The 16,863-nt window shown below is 39.2% G+C and overlaps 1 protein-coding gene across 29 annotated transcripts in view; it reads right to left on the bottom strand.

Annotated features, from left to right (window-relative positions):
• sh3bgr (SH3 domain binding glutamate-rich protein) overlaps nt 1-16,863 on the bottom strand; it is a 30,881-nt gene extending 14,018 nt beyond the window's left edge. For 8 of the 29 annotated variants that reach the window (XM_061972537.1, XM_061972543.1, XM_061972542.1 and 5 more), the window contains exons 1-6: nt 16,736-16,863; nt 14,745-14,930; nt 14,573-14,653; nt 9,314-9,406; nt 8,656-8,790; nt 8,330-8,356 (exon numbers count right to left, since the gene is read on the bottom strand). In XM_061972537.1, the coding sequence (XP_061828521.1) occupies nt 8,330-8,356; nt 8,656-8,790; nt 9,314-9,406; nt 14,573-14,653; nt 14,745-14,930; nt 16,736-16,780 (567 nt within the window). In that variant the 5' untranslated portion in view covers nt 16,781-16,863. The remainder of the gene's footprint in view (nt 1-8,329; nt 8,357-8,655; nt 8,791-9,313; nt 9,407-14,572; nt 14,654-14,744; nt 14,931-16,735) is intronic. The other 21 variants (XM_061972539.1, XM_061972546.1, XM_061972545.1 and 18 more) reach the window with 5 other exon arrangements.

Genomic DNA, 16,863 nt, shown 5'->3' with positions numbered 1-16,863 from the left:
TGTCGAACAAGTCTATTCGGGTCTATTTCCATACATAAAGCGCACCGTATTATAAGGTGCATTAAGGGGTCATATTATAATTCTACATTTAAAACACTTCCTTGTGGTCTACATAACACGTAATGGTGGTTCTTTGGTTCTTAAGTCATACATGTGAACACACTGTCGAACAGGTCTATTCGGGTCTATTTTCATACATAAGGCGCACCGGATTATAAGGTGCATTAAGGGGTCATATTATAATTCTACATTTAAAACACTTCCTTGTGGTCTACATAACACGTAATGGTGGTTCTTTGGTTCTTAAGTCATACATGTGAACACACTGTCGAACAGGTCTATTCGGGTCTATTTTCATACATAAGGCGCACCAGATTATAAGGTGCATTAAGGGGTAATATAATAATTCTACATTTAAAACACTTCCTTGTGGTCTACATAACATGTAATGGTGGTTCTTTGGTTCTTAAGTCATACATGTCAACAGACTGTCAAACAGGTCTATTCGGGTCTATTTTCATACATAAGGCGCGCCGGATTATAAGGTGCATTAAGGGGTCATATTATAATTCTACATTTAAAACACTTCCTTGTGGTCTACATAACACGTAATGGTGGTTCTTTGGTTCTTAAGTCATACATGTGAACACACTGTCGAACAGGTCTATTCGGGTCTATTTTCATACATAAGGCGCACCAGATTATAAGGTGCATTAAGGGGTAATATAATAATTCTACATTTAAAACACTTCCTTGTGGTCTACATAACATGTAATGGTGGTTCTTTGGTTCTTAAGTCATACATGTCAACAGACTGTCAAACAGGTCTATTCGGGTCTATTTTCATACATAAGGCGCGCCGGATTATAAAGTGCATTAAGGGGTCATATTATAATTCTACATTTAAAACACTTCCTTGTGGTCTACATAACACATAATGGTGGTTCTTTGGTTCTTAAGTCATACATGTGAACACACTGTCGAACAGGTCTATTCGGGTCTATTTTCATACATAAGGCGCACCGGATTATAAGGTGCATTAAGGGGTCATATTATAATTCTACATTTAAAACACTTCCTTGTGGTCTACATAACATGTAATGGTGGTTCTTTGGTTCTTAAGTCATACATGTCAACAGACTGTCAAACAGGTCTATTCGGGTCTATTTTCATACATAAGGCGCGCCGGATTATAAGGTGCATTAAGGGGTCATATTATAATTCTAAATTTAAAACACTTCCGTGTGGTCTACATAACATGTAATGGTGGTTATTTGGTTCTTAAGTCATACATGTCAACACACTGTCGAACAGGTCTATACGGGTCTATTTTCATACATAAGGCGCACCGGATTATAAGGTGCATTAAGGGGTCATATTATAATTCTACATTTAAAACACTTCCTTGTGGTCTACATAACATGTAATGGCGGATCTTTGGTTCTTAAATCATACATGTGAACACACTGTCGAACAGGTCTATTCGGGTCTATTTTCATACATAAGGCGCACCGGATTATAAGGTGCATTAAGGGGTCATATTATAATTCTACATTTAAAACACTTCCTTGTGGTCTACATAACACATAATGGTGGTTCTTTGGTTCTTAAGTCATACATGTGAACACACTGTCGAACAGGTCTATTCGGGTCTATTTTCATACATAAGGCGCACCGGATTATAAGGTGCATTAAGGGGTCATATTATAATTCTACATTTAAAACACTTCCTTGTGGTCTACATAACACGTAATGGTGGTTCTTTGGTTCTTAAGTCATACATGTGAACACACTGTCGAACAGGTCTATTCGGGTCTATTTTCATACATAAGGCGCACCGGATTATAAGGTGCATTAAGGGGTCATATTATAATTCTACATTTAAAACACTTCCTTGTGGTCTACATAACACGTAATGGTGGTTCTTTGGTTCTTAAGTCATACATGTGAACACACTGTCGAACAGGTCTATTCGGGTCTATTTTCATACATAAGGCGCACCAGATTATAAGGTGCATTAAGGGGTAATATAATAATTCTACATTTAAAACACTTCCTTGTGGTCTACATAACATGTAATGGTGGTTCTTTGGTTCTTAAGTCATACATGTCAACAGACTGTCAAACAGGTCTATTCGGGTCTATTTTCATACATAAGGCGCGCCGGATTATAAGGTGCATTAAGGGGTCATATTATAATTCTACATTTAAAACACTTCCGTGTGGTCTACATAACATGTAATGGTGGTTATTTGGTTCTTAAGTCATACATGTCAACACACTGTCGAACAGGTCTATACGGGTCTATTTTCATACATAAAGGCGCACCGGATTATAAGGTGCATTAAGGGGTCATATTATAATTCTACATTTAAAACACTTCCTTGTGGTCTACATAACATGTAATGGCGGATCTTTGGTTCTTAAATCATACATGTGAACACACTGTCGAACAGGTCTATTCGGGTCTATTTTCATACATAAGGCGCACCGGATTATAAGGTGCATTAAGGGGTCATATTATAATTCTACATTTAAAACACTTCCTTGTGGTCTACATAACACATAATGGTGGTTCTTTGGTTCTTAAGTCATACATGTGAACACACTGTCAAACAGGTCTATTCGGGTCTATTTTCATACATAAGGCGCACCGGATTATAAGGTGCATTAAGGGGTCATATTATAATTATACATTTAAAACACTTCCTTGTGGTCTACATAACATGTAATGGTGGTTCTTTGGTTCTTAAGTCATACATGTCAACACACTGTCGAATAGGTCTCTTTTCATACATAAGGCGCACCGGATTACAAGGTGCATTAAGGGGTCATATTATAATTCTACATTTAAAACACTTCCTTGTGGTCTACATAACATGTAATGGTGGTTATTTGGTTCTTAAGTCATACATGTCAACACACTGTCGAACAGGTCTATTCGGGTCTATTTTCATACATAAGGCGCACCGGATTATAAGGTGCATTAAGGGGTCATATTATAATTCTACATTTAAAACACTTCCTTGTGGTCTACATAACATGTAATGGTGGTTCTTTGGTTCTTAAGTCATACATGTCAACACACTGTCGAACAGGTCTATTCGGGTCTATTTTCATACATAAGGCGCACCGGATTTTAAGGTGCATTAAGGGGTCATATTATAATTCTACATTTAAAACACTTCCGTGTGGTCTACATAACATGTAATGGTGGTTCTTTGGTTCTTAAGTCATACATGTCAACACACTGTCAAACAGGTCTATTCGGGTCTATTTTCATACATAAGGCGCACCGGATTATAAGGTGCATTAAGGGGGTCATATTATAATTCTACATTTAAAACACTTCCTTGTGGTCTACATAACATGTAATGGTGGTTCTTTGGTTCTTAAGTCATACATGTCAACACACTGTCGAACAGGTCTATTCGGGTCTATTTTCATACATAAGGCGCACCGGATTATAAGGTGCATTAAGGGGTCATATTATAATTCTACATTTAAAACACTTCCGTGTGGTCTACATAACATGTAATGGTGGTTCTTTGGTTCTTAAGTCATACATGTGAACACACTGTCGAACAGGTCTATTCGGGTCTATTTTCATACATAAGGCGCACCGGAATATAAGGTGCATTAAGGGGTCATATTATGATTCTACATTTAAAACACTTCCTTGTGGTCTACATAACATGTAATGGGGGTTCTTTGGTCAAAATGTTGCATAGATTATGTTTTACAGATCATCTTCAAGTCGTTTTCTGACCGTCTCTTCAGGATGCAGTCTTATTTACGTGGCTCCACTTTGACTGCGCCTTCTCCCTGTCATCCATGTTGTAGTTTTTAGCGCTTCTATAGCGAGTCTACTGACAGATAGAGGTTAAAACTGTATGCTACTTTATATTAGCAATGGCAACAGCAGAGGATGAATGCCCCACAACAAGGGGATGGAGAAAAAGAAGGAGCTTCTTGACTACAGTGGCGGACGCAGGCACATTTTCGGGACTCATGCAGATCCCAACTGCACATCAGCAGGAACCAAGAGGTGAGAAAAGTTGGTTTTGCATAATATTGCGAAACAAAACGTCAGATCTTCTAATAGGTGCCATTTTGGGGTCCTTATACACACCCCATAATAATACCCGTATGTAGAAGCACAGTATGTCTGACTCCAATCCATAAAGCGGTGCGTCTTCATAGCTTACCAAAGTCCAACTAAAACATTTTGATAGATTCTTGAACGCTGTGTGTAATGTTCTATATTCTCAATAACATCAAAGTGTTGCTTGCTAGCGTCACTTATTGGACAACAACCTGCAGTCCACACGTATCTCTTATGTGTTGCTGCCATCTACTGGTCACGCTTATTACACCATGTACCAAATAAAATTGCTTTGAGGTCGATAAGCACAACCAGAATTAATACATACTGTACATAAGCAGTGTTGGGACTAACGCGTTACAAAATAACGCGTTACTGTAACGCCGTTAGTTTCGGCGGTAACTAGTAATCTAACGCGTTATTTTTTATATTAAGTAACTCAGTTACCGTTACTACACGATGCGTTATTGCGTTATTTTACGTAATTTTTTTATGTAGTATCGGCTAGAAGCAGAAGATCTGAGTGTGTTTTATTGGAGTGCTGCGGTGTCGTCCTTCTGAATGTTCTTGTGTCACAAGCCGGAGGCGCGCTCTGTGTGTGTCTGTGTGGGTGTGGGGAGGGAAGGGTACGGGGGGGAGGCGTGTCTGTGTTTACTAACAACGGAGCCGCAGTGGAGTGTCTTAACATGGAGATATTCTCACTTATTTTCTTTTGTCGAGTACAAAGAAAAGAACATTTTAGTTAAATGCAAGTTGTGTCTTGGATCAAAGATCCCGTCTACTGCCCAAAACAACAAATCAAATCTGCCTGGTTAGGCTTTGTGTATGTCACGTGTGCCTTCCTTAGGTGAAGCCAGCTTTACAGCTATGTTGTTATTATGCTGTTTGTTACTTATGTATGTTATGTTGCAGCTATTTAAAATAGTTTTGTCAATTTGTTCTGGCCTGAAATAAATTGGCCCTTTGAAACATATCTTTGTCTTTGTGTGTTGTATGTAGACCACATTGCTTAGCAGAGTTCAGTGATGCAAATGCATGTCAAGTTGATCAACAGATTCTCCAGTGCAATAACAGTACTGAAATGAAGGCTAAAAGGGCATTAAAGGCCTACTGAAACCCACTACTACCGACCACGCAGTCTGATAGTTTATATATCAATGATGATATCTGAACATTGCAACACATGCCAATACGGCCGGGTTAGCTTACTAAAGTGCAATTTTAAATTTCACGCGGAATATCCTGCTGAAAACGTCTCGGTATGATGACGTCAGCGCGTGACGTCACGGATTGTGGAGGACATTTTGGGACAGCATGGTGGCCAGCTACTAAGTCGTCTGTTTTCATCGCAAAATTCCTCAGTATTCTGGACATCTGTGTTGGTGAATCTTTTGCAATTTGTTCAATGAACAATGGAGACAGCAAAGAAGAAAGTTATAGGTGGGAAGCGGTGTATTGCGGCAGGTGTTGTGCGGGATAACGCACCCCCGCCGTAGAATGCACCCCCTGACTGTTGTGCCGGATAACACAGCCGGTGTTTCATTGTTTACATTCCCGAAAGATGACAGTCAAGCTTTACCATTGGCCTGTGGAGAACTGGGACAACAGAGACTCTTACCAGGAGGACTTTGAGTTGGATACGCAGACGCGGTACCGTGAGTACGCATGCAGCTGCGGCTTCCAAACATTTGATCGCTTGCCCGTACGTGCGTGGCGCTATGTGCATGTCACGTACGTAACTTTGGGGACTTTGGGGGAAATATATGTACTGTATGAACTTTGGGGAGGTGAACGGTTATTTGGGCTGTGGGATTGAGTGTGTTGTGCAGGTGTTTGAGTTGTATTGGCGGGTTATATGGACGGGAGGGGGGAGGTGTTTGTTATGCGGGATTAATTTGTGGCATATTAAATATAAGCCTGGTTGTGTTGTGGCTAATAGAGTATATATATGTCTTGTGTTTATTTACTGTTTTAGTCATTCCCAGCTGAATATCAGGTCCCACCCGCCTCTCACAGCATCTTCCCTATCTGAATTGCTCCCACTGCCCTCTAGTCCTTCACTCTCACTTTCCTCACCCACAAATCTTTCATCCTTGTTTAAATTAAATGGGGAAATCGTCGCTTTCTCGGTCCGAATCGCTCTCGCTGCTGGTGGCCATGATTGTAAACAATGTGCAGATGTGAGAGGCTCCACAACCTGTGACGTCACGCTACTCGTCTGCTACTTCCGGTACAGGCAAGGCTTTTTTATCAGCGACCAAAAGTTGCGAACTTTATCGTCGATGTTCTCTACTAAATCCTTTCAGCAAAAATATGGCAATATCGCGAAATGATCAAATATGACACATAGAATGGACCTGCTATCCCCGTTTAAATAAGAAAATCGCATTTCAGTAGGCCTTTAATGGGAGCTTTTAAAAAAAAAAAAGAAGAAAAAAAAAAGTAACTAAATAGTTACTTTTCACAGGAACGCATTACTTTTTGGTGTGAGTAACTGAGTTAGTAACTGAGTTACTTTTGAAATAAAGTAACTAGTAACTGTAACTATTTACTGGTTTTCAGTAACAAACCCAACACTGTACATAAGGCGCACCGGGTTATAAGGCACATTTTGGCCAGAAAAAAACGGTACGTAGTTTGATTTCGAATTTATGTTTTTGTTTACAGTTCTTTTTGGTCGCAAATAAAATGTTTTGCTTGGTTGCATAGAAAGAAATGTATCTTCATGGTTTACACAGGTTGGTCAGAGGTGCTATCATGGCCGTTGGGAAGGTTTTTTACCTTCATGACGCCATGGAAATAATCAGAGACTTTCAATTGTGGATTATTCAAACCATGTGCAAGACTATCTTGAATTTGACCAAAATATATCTACTTATCTTGTATATTACCTTATTTTTCGGAGTATAAGTCGCACCGGCCGAAAATGCATAATAAAGAAGGAAGAAAACATATATAAGTCGCACTGGAGTATAAGTCGCATTTTTTGGGGAAATGTATTTGATAAAACCCAACACCAAGAATAGACATTTGAAAGGCAATTTAAAATAAATAAAGAATAGTGAACAACAGGCTGAATAAGTGTATGTTATATGAGGCATAAATAACCAACTGAGAATGTGCCTGGCATGTTAACGTAACATATTATGGTAAGAGTCATTCAAATAACTATAACATATAGAACATGCTATACGTTTACCAAACAATCTGTCGCTCCTAATCGCTAAATCCCATGAAATCTTATACGTCTAGTGCAGGGGTCGGCAGCCCGCGGCTCTGGAGCCGCATGCGGCTCTTTAGCGCCGCCCTAGTGGCTCTCTGGAGCTTTTTAAAAAATGTATGAAAAAAGGAAAAAGATGAGAGGAAAAAAATATATTTTTTGTTTTAATATGGTTTCTGTAGGAGAACAAACATTACACAAACCTCCCTAATTGTTATAAAGCACACTGTCAGCTTCACTGATTCGAGTATTTGGCGAGCGCCGTTTTGTCCTACTAATTTTGGCGGTCTTTGAACTCACCTTAGTTTGTTTACATGTATAACTTTCTCCGACGTTCTAGGACATGTTTTATGCCACTTCTTTTTCTGTCTCATTTTGTCCACCAAACTTTTAAGGTTGTGCATGAATGCACAAAGGTGAGTTTTGTTGATGTTATTGACTTGTGTGGAGTGCTAATCGGACATATTTGGTCACTGCAAGCTAATCGATGCTAACATGCTATTTAGGCTAGCTATATGTACATATTGCATCATTATGCCTCATTTGTAGGTATATTGGAGGTCATTTAGTTTCTTTTAAGAACTCTTAATTCAATTTATATCTCATGACACACTATCTGTATGTAATATGGCTTTTAATTTTTTGCGGCTCCAGACAGATTTGTTTTTGTATTTTTGGTCCAATATGGCTCTTTCAACATTTTGGGTTGCCGACCCCTGGACTAGTCTCTTACGTGAATGAGATAAATAATAGTATTTGATATTTTACGGTAATGTGATAACAATTTCACACATAAGTCGCTCCTGAGTATAAGTCGGCCAAACTATGAAAAAAACTGCGACTTATAGTCCGAAAAATACGGTACTCCAAAAGATGCACTCAACAAGTTTGTTTTGTCTGTTAAAAAACAAAAAGACGAGAAACAGAAGAATATATCGAGGGAAGTGCTGTAAAAAAATCGGTTGTAAAAAAGGTTTCCCCATAAACTTTGGAAGAAAACATACCTGCTCTCCGTCTTCCTCGGCATGGCCCTGTTAGCAGAAAGACAAGACACTCTTAGAGATGAACGACAACATAACACCACAAAAACACGTTTTACAAGGTCATCAACAGTTGTGAGACAGTTAGGAGAAAAAGTCAACATCCTGGTGCTGAAGTGACCATAGGAGCAAGAATGTTTGTGGGTTTAGTGACACAAAGTCAAACGAGAGAGGTATTGTCAGGGAACAACAAATAGTAAAGAAGAAAGGGATGTTAAAAGGGTAGAAACAGCATCCCGGGAATGCTAGTATGAAAAGAGAAACGAGGAGTCAGAGCGGCCATCATTTACTGTCTCTTCCACCTCCTCGTCTCCTTCCGTGGCTTCGTTTTCTACAGGCTCTGCGAGCTCGTCCGCGTCGACACCTTCGCCTTCCTCGGCCTCTCCCCCGTGTGCGTCGCCATTACGATCCCCTTCCGGTACCTCCTTGTCGTTTTTGAAGGGAGAAACAAGGGCAAAGCAAGTGAAAATCAACGCGGCGTGAGTGGCACACAACTGCAGACATTCTGTCAATCAAAAAAGGAGGCGTTAGTGCGTCCTGAGGGAACAAAAGAGTGGGAGTAGGAGCAGGACAGATGAGTAGATTGTCGGCTAGTAGAAACGAAAAGTCGGTTAGTTGTCGTTGTTTTCCTTGCCTCCGTCACCAAAGTGCTTGTTCATGCAAAAAAAGTAGTGTCCCATTCTCTAAAGGAACAAGCAAAAATGAGTTTTCCCTAGAAGAAAGTGTAAATACATGAGTGTGTTAATTGTTAGCCATCACTTGGATCCCCAAAAACATGTTCCATTGCAAGCAAAACATGTTGGTTGTGAAAAAACAAAGCAAACGTGTACTTAGTGGCTGTGAATTGTCTGCTGAGTAGAGGACACAAAGTGAGTTCAGGTGAAGGCAAAACAGGTGGGCCTGAAGGACAGTGATCAAGCTGACAGGAAGTGGGAAAGGAACATTTACTATTGAATCATCACCGGCTCCCTCTTCGTTGCTTTCGTCAGCATGAGTGCCGTTCTCCACAATGTGCTGCCCCTCGTCCGCCTGCATCGCTTCCTGCGTTGCGGAAAGGATGCAAGGTAAACAGAAATGCGTCGAGGAAGAAACAAGTTTTGGGAGGAGCGGTCCAATTCAATTTAGGTTTAAAGGCCTACTGAAACCCACTACTACCGACCACGCAGTCTGATAGTTTATATATCAATGATGAAATCTTAACATTGCAACACATGCCAATCCGGGTTAGTTTACTAAAGTGCAATTTTAAATTTCGCGCGAAATATCCTGCTGAAAACGTCTCGGTATGATGACGTCAGCGCGTGACGTCGCGGATTGTAGAGGACATTTTGGGACAGCATGGTGGCCAGCTATTAAGTCGTCTGTTTTCATCGCAAAATTCCACAGTATTCTGGACATCTGTGTTGGTGAATCTTTTGCAATTTGTTCAATGAACAATGGAGACAGCAAAGAAGAAAGCTGTAGGTGGGAAGCGGTCTATTGCGTCCGACTGCAGCAACACAAACACAGCCAGTGTTTCATTGTTTACATTCCCGAAAGATGACAGTCAAGCTTTACCATTGGCTTGTGGAGAACTGGGACAACAGAGACTCTTACCAGGAGGACTTTGAGTTGGATGCGCAGACGCGGTACCGTGAGTACGCATGCAGCTGCGGCTTCCAAACATTTGATCGCTTGCCCGTACGTGTGTGCCGCTATGTGCATGTCACGTACGTAACTTTGGGGACTTTGGGGAAATATATGTGCTGTATGAACTTTGGGGAGGTGAACGGTACTTTGGGCTGTGGGATTGAGTGTATTGTGCAGGTGTTTGAGTTGTATTGGCGGGTTATATGGACGGGAGGGGGGAGGTGTTTGTTATGCGGGATTAATTTGTGGCATATTAAATATAAGCCTGGTTGTGTTGTGGCTAATAGAGTATATACAGGTAAAAGCCAGTAAATTAGAATATTTTGAAAAACTTGATTTATTTCAGTAATTGCATTCAAAAGGTGTAACTTGTACATTATATTTATTCATTGCACACAGACTGATGCATTCAAATGTTTATTTCATTTAATTTTGATGATTTGAAGTGGCAACAAATGAAAATCCAAAATTCCGTGTGTCACAAAATTAGAATATTACTTAAGGCTAATACAAAAAAGGGATTTTTAGAAATATTGGCCAACTGAAAAGTATGAAAATGAAAAATATGAGCATGTACAATACTCAATACTTGGTTGGAGCTCCTTTTGCCTCAATTACTGCGTTAATGCGGCGTGGCATGGAGTCGATGAGTTTCTGGCACTGCTCAGGTGTTATGAGAGCCCAGGTTGCTCTGATAGTGGCCTTCAACTCTTCTGCGTTTTTGGGTCTGGCATTCTGCATCTTCCTTTTCACAATACCCCACAGATTTTCTATGGGGCTAAGGTCAGGGGAGTTGGCGGGCCAATTTAGAACAGAAATACCATGGTCCGTAAACCAGGCACGGGTAGATTTTGCGCTGTGTGCAGGCGCCAAGTCCTGTTGGAACTTGAAATCTCCATCTCCATAGAGCAGGTCAGCAGCAGGAAGCATGAAGTGCTCTAAAACTTGCTGGTAGACGGCTGCGTTGACCCTGGATCTCAGGAAACAGAGTGGACCGACACCAGCAGATGACATGGCACCCCAAACCATCACCCAACCATGCAAATTTTGCATTTCCTTTGTAAATCGAGGTCCCAGAGTCTGGAGGAAGACAGGAGAGGCACAGGATCCACGTTGCCTGAAGTCTAGTGTAAAGTTTCCACCATCAGTGATGGTTTGGGGTGCCATGTCATCTGCTGGTGTCGGTCCACTCTGTTTCCTGAGATCCAGGGTCAACGCAGCCGTCTACCAGCAAGTTTTAGAGCACTTCATGCTTCCTGCTGCTGACCTGCTCTATGGAGATGGAGATTTCAAGTTCCAACAGGACTTGGCGCCTGCACACAGCGCAAAATCTACCCGTGCCTGGTTTACGGACAATGGTATTTCTGTTCTAAATTGGCCCGCCAACTCCCCTGACCTTAGCCCCATAGAAAATCTGTGGGGTATTGTGAAAAGGAAGATGCAGAATGCCAGACCCAAAAACGCAGAAGAGTTGAAGGCCACTATCAGAGCAACCTGGGCTCTCATAACACCTGAGCAGTGCCAGAAACTCATCGACTCCATGCCACGCCGCATTAACGCAGTAATTGAGGCAAAAGGAGCTCCAACCAAGTATTGAGTATTGTACATGCTCATATTTTTCATTTTCATACTTTTCAGTTGGCCAACATTTCTAAAAATCCCTTTTTTGTATTAGCCTTAAGTAATATTCTAATTTTGTGACACACGGAATTTTGGATTTTCATTTGTTGCCACTTCAAATCATCAAAATTAATTGAAATAAACATTTGAATGCATCAGTCTGTGTGCAATGAATAAATATAATGTACAAGTTACACCTTTTGAATGCATTTACTGAAATAAATCAAGTTTTTCAAAATATTCTAATTTACTGGCTTTTACCTGTATATGTCTTGTGTTTATTTACTGTTTTAGTCATTCCCAGCTGAATATCAGGTCCCACCCGCCTCTCACAGCATCTTCCCTATCTGAATCGCTCCCATTGCCCTCTAGTCCTTCACTCTCACTTTCCTAATCCACAAATCTTTCATCCTCGCTCAAATTAATGGGGAAATCGTCGCTTTCTCGGTCCGAATCGCTCTCGCTGCTGGTGGCCATGATTGTAAACAATGTGCGGATGTGAGGAGCTCCACAACCTGTGACGTCACGCGCATATCGTCTGCTACTTCCGGTAGAGGCAAGGCTTTTTTATCAGCGACCAAAAGTTGCGAACTTTATCGTCGATGTTCTCTACTAAATCCTTTCAGCAAAAATATGGCAATATCGCGAAATGATCAAGTATGACACATAGGAATGGACCTGCTATCCCCGTTTAAATAAGAAAATCGCATTTCAATAGGCCTTTAAATGATGAAACATTATCACATCGTTTAAACCAGGGGTGTCCAAACTGCGACCCGCAGGCCAGCCAGCGTCTTTAATTTGTCCTACGATACAGCAAGAGTCTAATAAGCAAGTTGGCTGGGCGCAATGTTTTGGCTTTTGATATTTGTTGGGAGCCTGGTCAAATGGCTGCTAGGGTGACCCAAGTTGAACATCTAATTAATTTCATGCACATCATATACTTATGTGACCCAATCCAAAACAACCTACCCTAGTCATGGTGCAGGAAGAAAAAAAAAAAATTCAACCAGCACACAAATTCAACAAACATGGTCACACAACACAACGTGCTCATTGAACTTCACGGACATTATTAAAAAAAACGTACAATCAGCATAAAAAAAACGTTATTACACCCATTAAAATCCATTACAATGGATGATGGGAAAAATGCAAAAACAATCTCTCCACACTTATCCATGTTTGGCGCATTTAAGCTGCTTGACATTTCTGATTTGATTAAAAAACTTTAAGGAGGTAGTCACGAAAGTAAACAAGGTAGGAGTCTAATTTTCATTTACTCTTAATAACCAATTATAATTATTATCAATTGGCAGGCCGATATTACCGGCCGATAAATGCTTTAAAATGTAATATCGGAAATTATCGGTATTGTTTTTTTTATTATCGGTATCTGGTTTTTTGGGTTTTTTTTTTTTTAATTAAATCAACATAAAAAACACAAGATACACTTACAATTAGTGCACCAACCCAAAAAACCTCCCTCCCCCATTTACACTCATTCACACAAAAAGGTTGTTTCTTTCTGTTATTAATATTCTGGTTCCTACATTATATATCAATATAAATCAATACAGTCTGCAAGGGATACAGTCCGTAAGCACACATGATTGTGCGTGCTGCTGGTCCACTAATAGTACTAACCTTTAACAGTTAATTATACTCATTTTCATTAATTACTAGTTTCTATGTAACTGTTTTTATATTGTTTTACTTTCTTTTTTATTCAAGAAAATGTTTTTAATTTATTTATCTTATTTTTTTTATTTTTTTTTAAAAGGACCTTATCTTCATCATACCTGGTTGTCCAAATTAGGCATAATAATGTGTTAATTCCATGACTGGCACCATACTTATTTTGATTATTGTTTCTCAGCTGTTTGTACATGTTGCAGTTTATAAATAAAGGTTTATAAAAAAAATAAAAAAAATAAAAAAATTGCCTCTGCGTATGCGCATAGCATAGATCCAACGAATCGATGACTAAATTAGTCGCCAACTACTTTTAGAATTGATTTTAATCGATTGGTTGTTGCAGCCCTAATATATATATATATATGAAATACTTTAATTTCAGTGAATTCTAGCTATAAATATACTCCTCCACCTTAACCCTCCCGACCCTACCCCCCCAAACTCCCGAATTCGGAGGTCTCAAGGTTGGCAAGTATGCGCCATCATGAAAGAGTCAAGAAAAAAGCAAAGCACACGTGCGATTAATGGTTTGGATTAGGGATGTCCGATAATATCGGCCTGCCGATATTATCGACCGATAAATGCGTTAAACTGTAATATTGGAAATTATCGGTATCATTTTTTTTTTTATCGGTATCGGTTTTTTAATTTATTTTTTTATTAAATCAACATAAAAAACACAAGATACACTTACAATTAGTGCACCAACCCAAAAAACCTCCCTCCCCCATTTACACTCATTCACACAAAAGGGTTGTTTCTTTCTGTTATGAATATTCTGGTTCCTACATTATATATCAATATATATCAATACAGTCTGCAAGGGATACAGTCCGTAAGCACACATGATTGTGCGTGCTGCTGGTCCACTAATAGTACTAACCTTTAACAGTTAATTTTACTCATTTTCATTAATTACTAGTTTCTATGTAACGGTTTTTATATTGTTTTACTTTCTTTTTTATTCAAGAAAATGTTTTTAATTTATCTATCTTATTTTATTAATTTTTTTTAAAAGTACCCTATCTTCACCATACCTGGTTGTCCAAATTAGGCATAATAATGTGTTAATTCCATGACTACATATATCGGTTGATATCGGTATCGGTTGATATTGGTATCTGTAATTAAAGAGTTGGACAATATCGGAATATCGAGTCTTTTGAGGCGTGTTTTCCATTAATTAATTTGCACTTTACTCCTTTAAAAGAAGAACTACTAAGACAACAATACGGATACGGATAGAAACAGAATGTGAACCTTGGAGCCTGGAGGAGCGGCCAGCCCCAAGAAGGAGTAAACAGCGTTGTCTTCCTTTGCATCAAAGAACGTCTCATAGTCCTGCGCACAAACAAAACCGAACATTTTAACATGATTTTATCCATGAATTTAAAAAAAATAATGCACTAGGCAGATGTGTGTGCAGGCTGACCCCACAGTAGCTCTCTTCATTGAAGATCTGAGGGGGCAGAGGGATGCCATTGGAGGGTTTCTTCTCCTCCGGAACATTCTGCCTCATCCACATGCGGTTCTGCTCATTGCAGGCGATGTCCAGCTGAGCGTACTCCACCTTCAGCGCCTCCAGGAAGGCCACCACATCCTGTTGCTTCTTCTTGATCTGGGAAAAAGAAGGTAAAAACATACATGGGTCCAAGTCTGACCCAAAATAACAACTGTATCAATGGGGAACAGAAGTCTAATGATTAAGATTGTGTTTGTTATCCCTAACATTCAAATTCACTCCTATATATTATAATGATATGAATTACTGATTAAGAACACAACGCAGACATCAATACAATACATGTGAACAAAATAGCCTTTTACCTACATGAAGGTACTGTAATAGCTAACTGCAATCTCTTTGAGAAGGGCTTATTAAATATTAATTTCATCACATATTTTACATTTGACCACCTGAATATGGACTAATTGTGTCATCATACCTACTCATTAACAGAAATGTTAATGGTACAAATAAAGGCTCTACACTGCAAAAAGTCAGTGTTCAAAAACAAGAAAAAAATACAAAAATGAGGGGTATTTTATTTGAACTAAGCAAAATTATCTGCCAATAGAACAAGAAAATTCGGCTTGTCAAGACTTTCCAAAACAAGTAAAATTAGCTAACCTCAATGAACCCCAAAATACCTTAAAATAAGTATATTCTCACTAATAACAAGAGCACTTTTCTTGGTAGGAACAAAAAAAAAGAGACCTTTTTGCTCAATATGTTGAAAAATATTCTTAAATTAAGTAAATGCTAGTGCCATTATCTTGACATAATGATATGCGCTCTGCAACATTTGTTTTTTCATGCTTGAAGAAATTATTACTTTAAAAAAGTGGTTTTATACTTGTAAGTGTTAATGACACAGCTTTGCATCAGTTGATATTCTAGTTTCAAGCATTTTTTACTCAATATAGGTCATAAAATCTCAGCAACAAGCTGGAATATCTTACTGAGATCATTTAGGACCAAAACCCTTAAAACAAGTAAAACACTCTAACATAAAATCAGCTTAGTGAGAAGAATTATCTTGTCAGACAGAAAATAAGCAAATATCACCCTTATTTGAGATATTTAATCTTACTTAGATTTCAGTTTTAGCAGTGTAGCTAGCTAGCTAGTTTGCTAGCTAGCTTGCGAGTGCTATCTGCGCTCTTTTGAAATAACTTTATTTCACATTTACAAGAATACAAAGACAAATAAAATGATAAATCAAAAATATAACTTCATTAACCTAGAGAGAGGGGGGGGGGGAAGATACATTTACAAGTGTCAGGGAAAGAGCTAGCATCCATCCTGCTACCTATTTTGAATACTGCAATTAAGATATAATTTGTCACTATAACAAAGCTCTTTATTATAGTGCAATAATTATCTATAACTATATCTATGTTATGGATGGATGGATATTATATAGTGTGTTTATGCGATATAGATATTTAAATTACGCTTTGTTTACCAATTATCCAAATGGAAAGCGTACACAATATTCCACACATGGTGCCAATATTTTGTGTTAAAAGTATCGTTTATGTGTCAGAGTGTTGGAATTAGCTTTATGGATCACAGCGATGAGGGGCATTACGCAATTTCAAGTTTTCTCACGGCGGGGATCGATCAACAACGCACACCAGCCAAGTGGGGCACGAATCAATCGGTACGTTTGCACGCACACATTAGTCTGATTATACTGCCATAGACAGTTGTCTACGTGGGATCCTGGAGATGTGGTCATGTCGCTTCTGTCCGGAATGAGACTTGTTCTTGTGAGCAATGCTTTAATGGACTCTTGCTTCCAAACATAGATCCGTGCCAAATTGTTGCAAGACGACTGTCTGGCATTGCACTTTCAACTTTACGGCGTGGAGTGTGTGCGTTGCATTCAAAGAAAGTTAAAGAGAATTAAAACTTACCGCAGTGGATCCCGACGAGGTGGCGAGGAAGACTTTGATGACCATTATCTTGCTGTTTTCCTATTAGCTAAGCAACAAGTATAGGTTCTTAAAGAGGGTAGCCTCCCTCCTCTATTATTAGAACAAAC

Source organism: Nerophis lumbriciformis, linkage group LG17, assembly GCF_033978685.3.
Source record: "Nerophis lumbriciformis linkage group LG17, RoL_Nlum_v2.1, whole genome shotgun sequence".
Lineage (NCBI taxonomy): Eukaryota > Metazoa > Chordata > Actinopteri > Syngnathiformes > Syngnathidae > Nerophis > Nerophis lumbriciformis.
The sequence above is the reverse complement of the archived record's forward strand: the minus strand, read 5'-3'. Positions and strand labels throughout refer to the sequence as shown.